Source organism: Cavia porcellus, unplaced genomic scaffold, assembly GCF_034190915.1.
Source record: "Cavia porcellus strain 051 isolate PalLab524CR breed Dunkin Hartley unplaced genomic scaffold, mCavPor4.1 scaffold_14, whole genome shotgun sequence".
NCBI classification, from domain to species: domain Eukaryota; kingdom Metazoa; phylum Chordata; class Mammalia; order Rodentia; family Caviidae; genus Cavia; species Cavia porcellus.
The window spans coordinates 77,477,049-77,492,507 of record NW_026947497.1 but is presented as its reverse complement, the minus strand read 5'-3'; the positions used below and the strand labels follow the sequence as shown (position 1 = coordinate 77,492,507).

The 15,459-nt window shown below is 38.8% G+C and overlaps 1 protein-coding gene across 8 annotated transcripts in view; it reads left to right on the top strand.

Moving 5' to 3' along the window:
- Nucleotides 1–15,459, top strand: part of Atp11b (ATPase phospholipid transporting 11B (putative)) — a 104,522-nt gene that overhangs the window by 58,975 nt on the left and 30,088 nt on the right. For all 8 annotated transcript variants that reach the window (XM_063224366.1, XM_063224367.1, XM_063224371.1 and 5 more), the window contains 7 exons: nt 29–132; nt 1,771–1,952; nt 3,882–4,085; nt 7,560–7,713; nt 8,890–8,992; nt 13,159–13,304; nt 14,518–14,577. In XM_063224366.1, coding sequence (XP_063080436.1) covers nt 29–132; nt 1,771–1,952; nt 3,882–4,085; nt 7,560–7,713; nt 8,890–8,992; nt 13,159–13,304; nt 14,518–14,577 — 953 coding nt within the window. The remainder of the gene's footprint in view (nt 1–28; nt 133–1,770; nt 1,953–3,881; nt 4,086–7,559; nt 7,714–8,889; nt 8,993–13,158; nt 13,305–14,517; nt 14,578–15,459) is intronic.

Sequence of the window (15,459 nt, the reverse complement as noted above, 5' to 3'; positions counted from 1 at the left end):
CTTGATAACTTAATTTTTTTCTTTTTAGGTGAGAAGCTCTTATTTGCTAAAGGAGCAGAATCATCAATTCTTCCTAAATGCATAGGGGGAGAAATAGAGAAAACCAGAATTCATGTGGATGAATTTGCTTTGGTGAGTACAAATTACTCTGGTTTAAAAACTATAACAGGTGTGTTGGCACATACCTGAAATCTAGAAATCTAGCAGGCAGAGGCAGGCAGGCCACAAGTGTAAGCCCAGTATAGATAACTTAGCAGTTTAGCAAGACCCTGTATCAAAATGAAAAACTGAAGGGCTGGGAAATGCACCTCAGTGTGAAAGACCTCAGTTCAGTTCCCCATGACTACAGGAGGAGAAAAGAAGGGGGAAAAATATGTAAAAGACATATTCATGAAAAATTTGAGGCTTCATTTTTTTAATTGTCAAAAATTATGGAACTTCTGCAATGCTATAAAAACTATTTTTTTCTGCTAAAATACAAGTATTCTCATCACATCTATCGTAGGTTATATATGGTTGCAAGGACCACATTGTTTGTTTGTTTTGGTGCTGGGAATTTATTACCTTCCCAGTGCCCCCACTGTGTTTCATTTTTTATTTTGAGACAAGGTCTCAGATACTCAGTTGCCTAAGTTGGACTAGAACTTGGAATCCTCCTACCTCGGCCTCTCAGAATGTTGGGATGACAGTTGTGCGCCCTCACTCCTGCCTCAAACTGCAGTTTCAAAAGAGGGTTTGGTGACTGGGATGTAGAGCACTTGCTTAGCAGGTTCAAGGGCCTGGGTTTGATTCCGAGCACTGCAAAAAATGAAATAAACAGGTTTAGCCAGGCTATCCCGGTAGCCCCAGCCACGGAGGAGGCTGAGGCTGAGAATCTCTTGAGCCCAGGCTGGTCTTAAACTCATAGGTTCCAGGGATTTTCCTGCAAAGATCCTGTCTTTAAAAAACAAAACAAAAAATGGGACTAGGCTATGGCTCAGTGATAGAAAGCCTGCTTAGCATGTACAAGGCTGCATTCACTCCATAGAAGAGGGCTACTGCAAGAATACAGGAGAATGTCAAGAATGGAGTGAAATTAGGACCTGGGCCACTTGGACCTTATTTCAAAATAAAACCTAAAAAGGGCCAAGAATATAACCCAAGTAATAGAGTGCTTCTGGGTTCTATCCCAAGTGTTATCCCCCAAAAAGATTTGATAGATCTAGAAAATACAGTCTGATAGTATTTTGTAGGCTTCTTCATTTGAATGACTGATTTTGTCATAGGAAATTATGGTCTCTTGCTTAAAAAAAATAAAGTCTTATGACTTAACTAAAATGGGTTTGTACAGTAAAACAGGTAAATAGAACCTGGTGCTATCTCTTTCTGGGCAGTCGTGAGGTTCCAATATAGAACTTTGTAACTTTCCATGTAACAATTTTAAAACCACGAATAAGATTGTTTTTTTTTAATGGTCCTTTCTAGGTCCTTGTACTATACAGTTCAATAGCCTTAATCATTTTGAGCAATTTTTAAAGACTTGATCAGAAACTGAAAGCACTCTTGATAGTAATATGATCCATAACCCAGATCTCTAGGGCGACAGTACTTTTTAAGCAGTTTACAATTGAATTTTTTGATAATAGGTTCTCAGTTTAGGGGAGAGTTCATTTTTAGTTTGTTTTTGCAGGACTAAGAATCAAATCCAGGGACCTCAGTTTATTTCAGTAACTTCTTGATTTTCATTAGTTGTGTTTAATTTGTCTTTGTTTGTTTGTTTGTTTGTTTTAGAAAGGGTTAAGAACTCTGTGTATAGCTTATAGGCAGTTTACATCTAAAGAGTATCAAGAAATAGACAGACGCCTTTTTGAAGCCAGGACTGCCTTGCAGCAGAGGGAAGAGAAATTGGCTGAAGTCTTCCAGTTCATAGAGAAAGACCTGATACTACTTGGGGCTACAGCAGTGGAAGACAGGTAAGTGTCAGATAAATAATCAGGATGAGTTTTCTTACATTTTTAACCAAGTGTTCTGACACAGTAAATGATAAGATAATATCCAAAAGATGAGAAGTATAAAACAAAAGAGGCCTTTATTCTGAGGAGGAGAGAGAAAACCAAAACACACACCCCCACCCCCACCCCCGACTGCCGAGTCAGGCTTTCTCTCTGGCAGACACGTGGCCTGGGGGGTATATAAGTAGCCTTGGTTTGGGGTGGAACCTAAGGGAGCATTAGGGATGCACATTGGTCTTTGTTTGGTGCCATAGGTAAATTCCTAGGGGTGGGGGAGATAGGAGCTCCTTGGTTCCGCCTCTAAGGCTTCACCAGCTACAGTGTCCTGTCTGAGCCAAAACTCTTTCAGTAAATATTCTGGTTGTTAACATCCTATAGTAACTACTCCAGATAACTAAAGCCTTGATGTTTCCAGTCAGTATATACTGTGTTGTTCCAGCCAGCTACCTGAAATAGGTGAAAGGAAAGCAATTAACTCTAGTTCTCCCTGTGGTCTGGAATGTTGAACACACACCTCGCCCCGTGCTCGTGCTCAAGGCGACCCTGAGCCTCTGCAGACTCCTCCAGCCTCACCTCCACCGCGCTTCTGTTTACTGTGAGCTTCAGTGATGTCGCACTGCACGCCTGCAACGGTGGAAACCATTCTGTTCTGTGTTTGTTCCTTGGCAAGGGTCTGCCTTCTGCCTGGTGATCCTTCCCTTGTCTATCCATCTACAGATAGCTGTTTATAAAACATAGCTCAGATATTAGCTCTACTCTAGAAAGACCTTTTTGGACATGGAGCAATCAAAATTTTTCTTCTTCAAATCCCTATGTTTTTGTACGTTCTGTTATTGTAGTTCTGGTATTACATGTTTGTAACTCTGGTATTATCTTCTGTTTTAACTATTAAGAATGATTTGTGCTTGGCAAGCATGAGAACATAAATTCAATCCTCGGTACCCAAAAAAAAAAGAATGATTTGAAGCCAAATATAGTGGTGCACACATCTGTAACCCCAGCATTTGTGAGACAAAGGCAGGAGGCTACCACATGTTCGAGGCCAGCTTGACAGACAGCAAGACCCTGTGTCCAAAAACAAACAAAAAGAGTGATTTGAGAGACTTTCTTACCAAGAGGGAGAGAGAAATTTCCTCTGACTTGAAATTTAAAAATTCAGGGGCGAGGGATTTAGCTTAGTGGCATAAATGCCTGCCTGGCAAGCTTAAGGTCGTGAGTTCGATCCCTGATACCAAAAAAAGAATTCAGGGCCAAGGCTATGTCTCATTAGCACAGCGCCTGCCTGTCAAGTGCAAGGATGTGAGTTTGATTCCCAGTACCAAAAAAAAAGGAAAAGAAAAGAAATTGAGGAATTCATGAGGGTGAGGACATAGGGTGGTTGCATGTAGCATGCATGTAGCCTTTAGTTCAATCCCTAGCACCACGAAAATAATAGCAAGACTTTCAAATAAAATAGAAGTTTATGAAGACTGCATAGTTTGGTCTCTGTTTTTTTTTTTTTTTTTTTTTTTTTGAGACGGAGTCTTGCTATGTAGTTCAGGCTGGCCTTGAGCTCACTTCGTAGCCCAGGCTGGTCTCAAACTCGCAATGGTCCTCCTACCTCAGCCTCCCGAGTGCTGGGATTACAGGCATGAGCCACCACGCCCGACTGCAGATACACTCTTAAAATGTGATGTCGTCAATTTTAACTGGTTGATTCTGTGTGGTTTAGCTGATTACTAGTCAGTTTATTGTTTCTTCTGAATGGGAGAAAATTGCAGTTGTGTTGTTATGAAATAACATCCTTAGGTCAGATCCTGACTTGCATGTACATATGCTGTATGATTTGTAAGTTAACATGCAGTCGGAAAAGTAGTTTTTTTAACCAATTTTGTTTCTTTGATTTTTTAGACTGCAAGATAAAGTTCGAGAAACTATTGAAGCATTGAGAATGGCTGGTATCAAAGTATGGGTGCTTACTGGAGATAAACATGAAACGGCAGTTAGTGTGAGTTTATCGTGTGGACATTTCCATAGAACTATGAACATCCTTGAGCTTATTAACCAGAAGTCAGACAGCGAATGTGCTGAACAGTTGAGGCAGCTCGCCAGAAGGTAAGATCGGTGTCTGGTACTGCTGCTCCAGGAGCAGCAAACCGACAGTGGCCTGTGGGTCATTCTTTATAACGCATAACCTCCAAGTAGCTTCTACATGTTTGATGGATAAAAAAATAACCCAGAGGAGAATATTGCGTGATGTGAAAATCGTATGAAATTCAGATTTCCATATCTATAAGGAAAGTCAGGTTAGACTCAGCCCTGAAATTCATTGCCCTCCTGTCGGTGACTGCCTCCCGCTGCAGGGTCCGAGTTGCCGCACCGCCGCAAAGGCCTCCTCTGTCATGCAGAGGCCACAGTGACACGGTCATAGCTCAGCGGTGTTCCGAGTGCTACACATGGCACCATATCCTGACATTCTACTATTTTTAAAGAGAATAAAACCCAGTGAAACACAGTAAAGCCAATCAAAGCAAGGCAGTGAAAGTGGTACAGAACTTCAAAGCAACATAATAGGAAATCAGCAATGACTACGATGATATATCTTGCTGTCTTCACAATAGTTGTCCATTCCACCAGACATAGTAAAAATCAAATAAAACAGAGTAAAACCGATCAGAACACAACATTGAATAAAACAAAACAATAAATGAGAACAAAACAGAACAGTGAGATCAATATTGGATTTCAAAAACAAGATAGAAGGAAATCCCCCATATTTGCTATATTACATACTGTTACTCTCACAGGCCACCTGGCGTAGGCCTGCAGAGTAGGTCAGACAGTACAGGCCTTTAATTGTTTTTGTACCTCAGTTGCTGTCAACTCAGCCTGTCCTCCAGACTAGCCAGGTGCTCTCTGGGGAAGGAAGTAGTTCTTGCTTCTCGGCCTGCATGCAGGTCGGCTCTCAGGGAGGGTGAACTGGCTCTTCCTGTGCCCCAGATGGTTTACACAGCTTACCTGAAGGACAGACTGGCTTCTTGATGTGGTCCTCCCAGACCCAGCGTGGCTTCTGCACTCCCACCCCACTTTAAGAAATATACTCCCCCAAAAGATTACCAATCCTTACTGTTACAGACCTCTATTATTTTTTAGAATGTACTGTTACTACTTTATTTTTAATTTTAGTTAATAAAATTTTTGTTGAAATTTCTTTTTTTTTTTTTTTGCTACTGGGGATTGAACTCATGACCTCACACTTGCCAAGCAGGCACTTATGCCACCGAGCTAAATCCCTGGCCCAAATGTTTTTTTGTTTTTTTGGTTTTTTTTGTACCAGGGACCAAACTCAGACCTTGCGCTTGCCAGGCAGTCACTTAGAAAATTTCTTTTCTCATTGTATAAGTACCTCTATAATCTTCAGTTTTGCTTCTTAGGCCACAAAACCTAAATTTGAAATTGCTTTCTGGACCTTTACAGAAAACATTCACTGAGCCTAGTCAGACAAGCAAACAGGGGAACTAATCTGCATTTTACTGTTCAATATTATTTCATAAAAGATTATACTGTAAATTATTTACAGGGAGATCAGATTTATTTGGTACCTTTAACACAGTCTTAACTTCTCATAATAAACTAAGGCATGCCTCAGGGTGAACATCAGGCCTAGTTGTATGTGTACACCCTAGGTTTGCTACAAGTACCAGTCCCATGATACTAACCCAGAAAAACAAACCCCAGAAGATAGGACCACAATTGTTAACGTATGTTCAGTGCTTTATTTATATTTGTTCATAAGTATTAATGTGGTACTTAACTAAATTTCATCAAAATCTTTTTGAAATGTTTTTAAAAGACAATATTGCGGCTAGAAAGGTCTTTGCTGTGTAAGCTTCAGTTAGGGGGAGTATTACCACCACCCTGGCTGCTTAGATACATCAAGTGTCGTGATGGCAAGAGAAACCCCTAAAACATAGAGATTAACTGCTTAAATTCATTTACTTTATGACTCTAAGATATTTTTCCTAATTGTAAAAATAATGTCTACTTGAAAAACACTGAAAATTATAAAGACTGTCTAGTGAGTAATACCACAAAAATCTAAAGGAAATTATATTATTGGGATTTAGCTCAGTGGTGTACATGCCTGCCTGGCAAACAAAGGCCATGAGTTTGACCAAAAAATAAATATAATTATACCGAAGGGTTTGTTTTGTCGTGGCACTGAGAATTGAATCCAAGGGTGCTTTACCACTGTGCTACAGCCCCAGCCCCTTTTTGTGTTTTTAGTTTTTGATACCGGAGATCAAACTCACAACCTCATGCTTGCCAGACAAGCGCTTATGCCGCTGAGCTATATCCCGGTCCCCTTTTTTATTTTGATGCAAGGTCTTGCTGAGTTTTTCAGGCAGGATTTGGACTGATAACCATCATGCCTCAGCCTTCCAAAGCTCTGAGATTACATATGTGCACCGCAGCACCCAGTTTAAAGTTTTCTAATCCCCGTGCTCAGGAAGCTGAGGTAGGAGGATGGTCACAAGTTCGAGGCCAACCTGAGGGGCTCCATAGTGAATTCAAAGCCAGCTGGCCTCAAAAAGGAGAATGGCACACGTGGATATTTCCCCACAGCAGTCTGTAGTTTTGTACAATTCATGCTTTCTTGGTGCTGTGTGTACCTCAAAGCTACCTCACATGCTGGCTTTCAGCAGCATGAAGGAGCTTGCACCAGAAGGAGGTTGTACACACTGCTTTCTGCTTCAGAAATTGCTAGCCACCAGAGGGATGTTGGCGGGCTGAAGGGACAGTCACCGGCACATTTTAGTGCTTAGTGACCTGGCTAATCTACATACTGGTCAGTGCACCTTACCTCTTCCTGGCAGCAAAGAGTTTGCCCAGCTGCCAGTAAGCAGACCGTGCTACGAGTAGCACTTGTTTACAGATGCCTCCAGCAGGCCGGGTGTTCTTACTCAGGGCCATGGTGGGGCCGGCAGGCATGGCTGCAGGCTGCAGTCCACATCAGGCCTGTCGGGAGATGCCGTCCTGAGCCCTTCATTCCTCTCCTTCCTCCTTGAATCGAGCTCTTGGATTTTCCTGAACATTCTTGATCTCATTAAAGTTTAAATTTTGATGTTTCTGAAGGCATAGCTAATAAATTTTTTTGTTTTCATAAGACTTTCATACAGTTTGTTTTGGAAGCATATCCTCAGATTGTGTTACAGTGCGCACAGTAGAAAATAACACTTACTGGGGCTGGGGATTTAGCTCAGCGGCATAAGCACCTGCCTTGCAAGCAGGCGGTCATGAGTTCGATCTTCGGTACCGTTAAAAAGTTTAAAAAAAAAAAAAGAAAGAAAGAAAATACACTTACTGTGTATCACCTCATTGTAAAATTGAGTATCATCTGTTTACTCACTGTCAGTACCTCTTACTTTTTCTAAATCTTTAGGTAAGACAACTGAATGTGTTCCCTGGTATATTACTTTGTAATCAATAGTAAAATCTGTGGTTTAACTATCTTTCAGTGACAATCTTTTGTTCAGAGTATAAATAATATGGCTTCAAAGTGTCTTACAGATAATTATTTTCTTTCAGAATTAAAGAGGATCATGTGATTCAGCATGGGCTGGTAGTGGATGGAACCAGCCTCTCTCTTGCACTCAGGGAGCATGAAAAGCTATTTATGGAAGTTTGCAGAAACTGTTCGGCTGTATTATGCTGTCGTATGGCACCATTGCAGAAAGCAAAAGTATGTACATGTTATCAAAAGTTCATAAAGATATTCAGATCTAAAAGTACTCTCTAGGATTAATGCCTTCCATAGTTTTATTTGGTGGTATGCAATATATAAATCTGTCACTTCATGTGCTGTGAATTTTAACCATGTACATGAGATGTTCACAATTCTGAGTAAATATTCATGTTTCAGTTATTCACAGTGACCTAGAAAGTCTATTGTTTCACACTTGTGGTCTTGCTGAAACACAAATTTGAAATGCAGTAACTTACGATTACCCAAATTAGTTACTTAGGACACCCTGGAAACTTGAATTCATGTGAACCTTGAGGCAGTTCTATTGATTGCTGCTTATCCCTATGTTCTTGTGAATTGATGATTCTTTGTTAAAAATGGCTAGCAAGTGATAATTAGGACTTTTGTTGTTAAGTTGAAAGCTAGTTAACTTGTGAAGTTGTACGTAAGAAATACTTAAATTTCAGCTACCTAAATGAAAGTATATGCACATTTTTATTTTGTAATTTCACATTTGGAACATGAGCTCTTAGAGTGTATCAGTGACAAATACTGTTTGCAGTGCATGTAAATACTACTGACACTTCACAGACGTAGCTAGTAAGGCAGCCTCAGTTTTTCTTTGGTTTCATGGGGCTTTGTTCCAGTGCCTTTATTATATAAATCACTGTTTCCCAGTCTGTGTAGACTGAAATTGCAGGCCAAACAAAACTGGATACTTTAATAAAAGCACATTCTAGAGTTCCACAGAAATCTGTTTTGATTTCATATTTGTTGCGTTTTTAAAACTTCAGATTGTGTATTACAGGACAGAACAGTTGGCTTTCCTCTGTATCAAATAAAAACTACAGTTTCTTGAGAAAAGAAAGTTTTACCTGAATGAATTCAATTAACTGCATTTTTTCCACGATTATTTTTTAAAATAAAATATATTTTATGTTTTTCTTTATCATAAAATTCAAACACAGTTGCTTTGTTCTATTTCTGAAAGACAAGCCTAAAATCTTAATGAAGACATCTTCAAAAAAATGAACCCACTGCATATTATTGTCTAATATAAGTAGTTTTTCATTACTGTTCACTGTGTAGAGTTATTTCAGATAAATGACATTATACAACTTTCAGAAAGTTGAATTTTTGTCATAAAGAACTGTTTTACTACATGTCTTTCAGGTAATCAGACTGATAAAAATCTCACCAGAGAAACCCATAACACTGGCTGTGGGTGACGGTGCTAATGATGTAAGCATGATCCAAGAAGCACATGTTGGCATAGGTGATTGCTCTTTCCCTGAATTTTAAAGCTGATATAATTATTTGGTGGTTTCAAACTGTTCTTTTTTAAAATGCAGTGTCAAATATGTGAGTGACAACTAAACACAAAGTGGTAATGTGCCACCCACCATGAGGCCTCCTCATGGGAAACCGGAACCGATACCGGTGAGCCTATCCCTGGCCGGAACGTTCACTTCCACGCTGCAGAGGAAGCAAACACTGCAGTAATGAACTTCATCATTTGTCAGTTTTCCTTGATAAGAAAAGCTGCTGCTTTCACGTGCCATTTCCTACCTTGTAAAGTACTTTCACACCTTATTTTAGTCTTTAAGCTAAATTTATGATTTACATAATTGCCCTTATTTCTTATTTTAAGTAACTACTGATATGTCAAACTAAAGATTCTACAGTGTATCTTGAACATTTGAGAGATGAGAAATTATATCAAATAGTAATAAAATCTCAGAGAATTTTCTGATTTTAATAAGCTTTATTCTAATTTCTTACCTACTTTTGCCTAAGATTTTTATTAAATCCAGAGTGCTTGTGTCATTGTATTAATGATGATAAATTTATTAATCATTTCCTATTTTAACATTCTGCTCTGCTTTCTTCTATCACTTTATCTTACAAATGCAGAGCAAAAGAGAAAAGTACAGACATGAGTTTCCCCTCAAAGGATGAACCTGAAGGGTTAGAGATAGGCTAGTACCTACCCTGGAGTGCTCATTATAATCTCCTGTGATAGGTAGAGGCCTGATATTCCTGGCCCCCCCCCCTCAGATCAACTCTTCCTCTTTGGGGTAACGAATTACTAATCTGAAAATCAATTATTTCCTTTTCCATTTGTGTGCAGCACTAGGAACTAACCCCAGGACCTTTGTACTGGGTCCATCCACAGCTTTTTTTTTTTTTTAATCCCACTTGAGACCAAGTCTCACTAAATTGCCCATGATATGAAAATTTAGTTTTCTTTCTATTTTATGTATATATTTTCCCTTAAATCACTACAACAGTTAGATGACTTCCTGTGCCATATATTAAATCATAAAATAATACATTTAGAGATGTTTCAAATAGGGAAAAACGTTGCTCAATTAAAAATATCCCTAATAGTTACTTGGAAAAAGAGAATTTGGGTTTTTTTCTGTTATTTATAGCAAAATAAATTTTAGATGAATTAAGGATATGAATCCTAATTTTAAAAGATTATAAAAGGTAATTTAAGAAGATTTAATTTTAATCCTGTTATTTGAGTTGTGAAAAGAGCTTTTAAACATAATAACAAAAAAGGAGGAACATCTCAGTACATGTGGCAGAGGTGAAAACTCCCCTAAAATATATTTTGAAGATGAAGTAGTAAAAAATACTTGGAAAATACATGATAAGGTCTAATTAGGGTTACTATACCTAATTTTTGAAGTCTTAAAAAATTAAAATAACACATAGAAATAAGCAGAGGGGAGTGAACCATTAGTTGTTGTAAAATGAAAAATCCAAAATAACTGCCAAGTTTATGGAAAAAGTGTTGAGTCTCTTAGCAATCAAAAGAGTGCAAGTTAAAATGCTCTACCAGACTGACAACATTTGCAAAGCTTGAGCGCCTCTAGCTGGCAGAGATCCGGATTAACAGACGATCCCACACCACATCAGCAGGAGCAAACCGGCGCACCCTGGTGGGACACATCACAGAGCTTAGCCGTCTGCCTGAGGACTTCACGGTCTGTGCCCAGCTGTGTGTTCTCTGCTAAGAAAATGGCTGGGCATATTGATAGAGACGTGTGTTATGAACAGTGTCTAGGAAGTAACAACACAGGTCACAACAACCTCACTCCATACTGTTCACGTATGTCTATTGCACACACACATACAGGACACTCAGATTCTAAGGACATGCAGGCTAATAGTGGGCTTCTCTACATTACTTTTAAACTTGGCAATTACTCTTTTGCCCTTTTGGAATCCAAAGGATGACTATAACATTAAAAACCACATTTTCCAGCTAAAATGATTCACTGAGATAAATATACATATATATTTATCTCAGTGAATATATATAAAAATTTAGCCAGACATGGTGACTTACACCTATAATTCCAGCGCTCAGGAGGCTGAGGTAGGAGGATGGTTGTGAGCCCAAGGTCAGCCTGAGCTACATAGCAAGACCCTGTCTCAAAAAGACCAAAAAAAAAAAAAGTGTGTATGTATAAAATTTTATATTTTTTTGTTTGTTTTTGTTTTTTTTTTAATTTTATTTTGAAAGTATACAACAGAACAAGTCAGAATAAAGCCAACTAAGATCGTACAGTGAAATTGGTACAGAACTTCACAGCAGGTTACCAGATAACAGTAATAGGTATCACAGTATATTTTGTTATCTTTATAATAGTTGTTCTTTCAATCACGTATATCAAAATGAGATGAAAGATAGAACACTATAGAACTTACCAAAACAGAATATTGAATAGAGCAGTACCATTAATCAGAAAAGAGCAAACCAGTAAAAAAAATATTTGCCTTCAAAGAAATGGTAGAAGGAAGTCCCCCTTATTTGCTATGGTCAACCTTCCAGGAGATGCTCAGATTTCTGGCTCCCATTTGCTAATGGGCGGGTGGGAGGGAGGAAAAGGATAGGGGAAGTGGGATATTTGACTCTAGGCCATGTAGCAGTACGTTCACTATTGCTTGGCAGGGAGGCAGGATGGTCATTTGGTTTCACAGCGTCCTTAGTTCCAACATGGCACGGATCTCAGGAGCTGCTGCTGGTTCTCCCCCTGGAAGGGCCGCAGTCAGCCAGACCACCACCACTTACCAGGGAGGGGAGGTGTTTGCCTAGCTTCCCAGTGTCCTAAGTTCCAACATGGCATGGATCTCAGGAGATGCTGCTGGTTCTCCCCCTGGAAGGGCTGCAATCTGCCCCACTGCCTCCGCTTACCAGGGAGGGGAGGTGCTGGCTTCCCAGGGTCCTACGTTCCAACATAGCACGGATCTCAGGAGACACTGTTGGTTCTCCCCCTGGAAGGGCTGTAGTCTGCCACACTGCCTCCGCTTACCAGGGAGGGGGAAAGCACACTTAGATTATGCATGACAGGTGAAGGGTTTTTTTGTTTTGTTTTTGCATGAGCTTTTTTTCTGCATGACAGTTTTTAGACAATTAGATTTACTTATTTTAGGGTTGGTTCAGATTATTTATTTATTTATTTTGGGACCAGGGATTAAACTCCCGACCTCAAGCTTGCCAGGCAGACTGGTTCAGATTATTTAATTTGAATATATTTTACATTTACTGGAACTAGTAAAGTTAAAGCTGTTTTACAGAAATCTATCGAGTTTATTGCTCAATACTTTTTTATATTAATTGTATTTTTATTTTGTTATATTCTTATTCTGTGAAAATACAGTCCACAAAAATGTATACAAAGCTCAGAAAAAAACTTGTGTAAACATTTTAATACTAAATTTATTGAGGCATAATGAAACTAATATAAGTTATCTTTGGCCTCTGTAAGAGGTGCTCAAAAGTGTGACAATTTGTTTGCAGACATTTAGCCAGGTGTGGTAACACATGCCTGTAATCCCAGGACCCAGGAGGATACTGCAAGTTGAAGGCCAATCTAGGCTACAAAGTGAATTCAAGGCCAGCCTTAAGTATATGGTGAAACCCTGTCCTAAAAAACCAACTGTCCAAACATCTGTTAGTGCAGAGAATTGCTGCTGAGCTAGCCTTGGTCATTTAGACGCTGCATGTGCATTTTGGATTTCTTCTCAAACAGTTGGCAGTCTAGTAGGCTGCCTGTGGGACAGGACATCTAGGGTTCCCCCATATGAGTAAAACATCTGTTGAGAAAAGATCGCACTGTTTTTCTTTTCTGAAGTGTGTATATTTTTTTTTGGTGGACTCTGTAGGTATTGCATATTGTAGCTTTTTATTGTTTAAATACAATGACCTTTTGGGTAACTGCTAGCTGCTATAGAGTAAGACATTGGCAAGCCTATGATGCGGGTACCACAGTGCGCTGTTTGTTATTGAAAGCTCTAAAAGATCCACCATCATCATAATAAATTTAGGGTTCCTAAGCCCAGGTTCAGCGACTATAAATATTTACAGAGATGTAATGAAGATTACCGTTATTTATTATTGGCATGTGTACGTTTTCTTTATTCCAGGAATCATGGGTAAAGAAGGAAGACAGGCTGCAAGAAACAGTGACTATGCCATAGCTAGATTTAAATTCCTCTCCAAACTCCTTTTTGTTCACGGTCATTTTTATTACATCAGAATAGCTACCCTTGTACAGTATTTTTTTTATAAGGTGAGTTTAATATTTCTTTGATGTATCAATTTAAGGAATGCTGTTACCATACAGTTCTTGTTAAACATAGTTTCTGTCAGTAAAAAAACATGCTTTTGTAATTAGTCGTCAGTGACACTACACAACCGAGGGTCTACGGCCAGTGCTGCAGGCAGTGGAACTGACTGAGAAGGGATGTGAGAGAACTTTTAAAGCTGATGGGGAAAGTCTCTTATTTTACGGTGATGGTGGTGGTGTATAAATTATGTTTTACTCAAATTCGGTGTTTTATTCTATGCAAATTAGCGCACAATAAATCTGAGTTTTTTGTCTTGACCCAGTAGTAAGTTCTAATTTGACTCCAGTGTGATGGTTTCAAGCAGAAGTTATTAACCTTTTTTGCACCACACATGACCCGTTAGTAGATTACTGAAATGCTGTGAGCTTCTCAGCATAGAGCTTTTATGTGCATAAAATAAAATACTTAGGATTACAGAGGAACTAACAGTGCTACATACTGTTCTATCTGTAGACCTCTTGCAAAATCTAGTAGGCTATGGAACAGGTTAAGAACCCCTGTTGCCAAGACATTTAATATATAAGATGTCCATATTGCATATGTGCCTGTAATTGATAATTAACGGATATAAAACACTGGAAGTACATAAGTAGATTGCATATAACTATGGGATGATGTACAGTTTTCTTCCAACTTTTTTGTCTAGCTTTTTCCTTGTAATATTGAGTCTATTAAGATAGAAAAATATTTTGAAGCCTGGATGGTGGTGCCCTCCTATAACCCCAGCACTCTGGAGGCTGAGGCAGGAGGCCTGCCATGAGTTTGAGTCCAGCCTCAGCTGTATAGTGAGTTCAGGGCCAGCCAGGACCCTGTCTCAAAGAAACAGAAACAAACAAAAAAAGATACTGTCATCTTTGTATTGTAAAGCTATCATAGACGTAAAGTTTAATCTTACCTATTGAATACTATATATGAAAAGTCTTGAGTAAGAGTTGGAAACTTGCATTTTAAAAATTGTGGTATTGCATGGCAGTGATGGGACATAAGGGTATTTTTGTTTTGATATCTGCACTGCTCCTTACGGTGCTTTTAGATGTTGTTAATAAACAAGAGTCCTCCTTTCCTATTTAGCAGGTCCGAATGGGAAGTGTTTTTAGAAAATTTTTCTTTTAGAACTCGTATTTTAATTATATCCCACTTAATCTTGTTTTACAGAATGTGTGCTTTATCACACCCCAGTTTTTATATCAGTTCTACTGTTTGTTTTCTCAACAAGTAAGTAAATAGAAGCTTGCATTTTGTTTTGTTCTTTTGGAATAAGATATATATCTTCAGGTTTTGATACACATGTAGAGGAACTTTTTTGATTTTTGTTAGTCCTACAGAAAATTAGATAAAACTTCTCCAAGAAGTTTTAATCAACATAATATTCATAATACTTATTCCAGTTTTTAATTTGAGATGAATGTGAATAGCAACATGTGTTACAATCTTGGATGGTTTTTTAAAGTTGATACTAAGCCAGGTGTGGTGGCGCATGCCTATAATCCCAGGACTCAGGAGGCTATGGTAGAAGGATTGCTTTGAGTTTGAGGCCAGCCTGGGCTACAGAGTGAAACTGTGTCTCAAAAAGACAAAAAGCAAAATAAACAAACAAACAAAAGTTGATATTAAAAGCTCAACAGTATGTGGGAGCAGGTTAATAACTTTTTCAGCTTGTAATGTCTTATGGAATCTACATCAAGCTGACCAAATAGCTAGTAGACTGAAGGTTCACTTCCTTTTTTTTACTCATCTTGTTTTAAATTTGGAAGGAACCTTAGTGACTTAGACTAGGGATTGTCGCAGGTGCTATCCCAGAAGTTAACCTTAAATAGTTGATAGGAAAACCTAGATTTCTGTATTGAAAAGGTTTCTAAACCGTTAATTTCAGAGGGAAATACTATCATTTGTCAGCAGTCCCTGTAATGAGCATAGGGTCGGTCTCTGGTTGTACACATGTGACACGTCACCATTCCTGATCTGCTGTTTCATTTGGTAGAAAAAGAAAGTTACATCTGCAAAAATGAAGTAGCTGTCCAGAATCAGATAGTGGCGTTAATGATGAAACCATGGCTTGGACCTGCTGCTTCTCATTGAGCACCGTCTTCTCTTCCC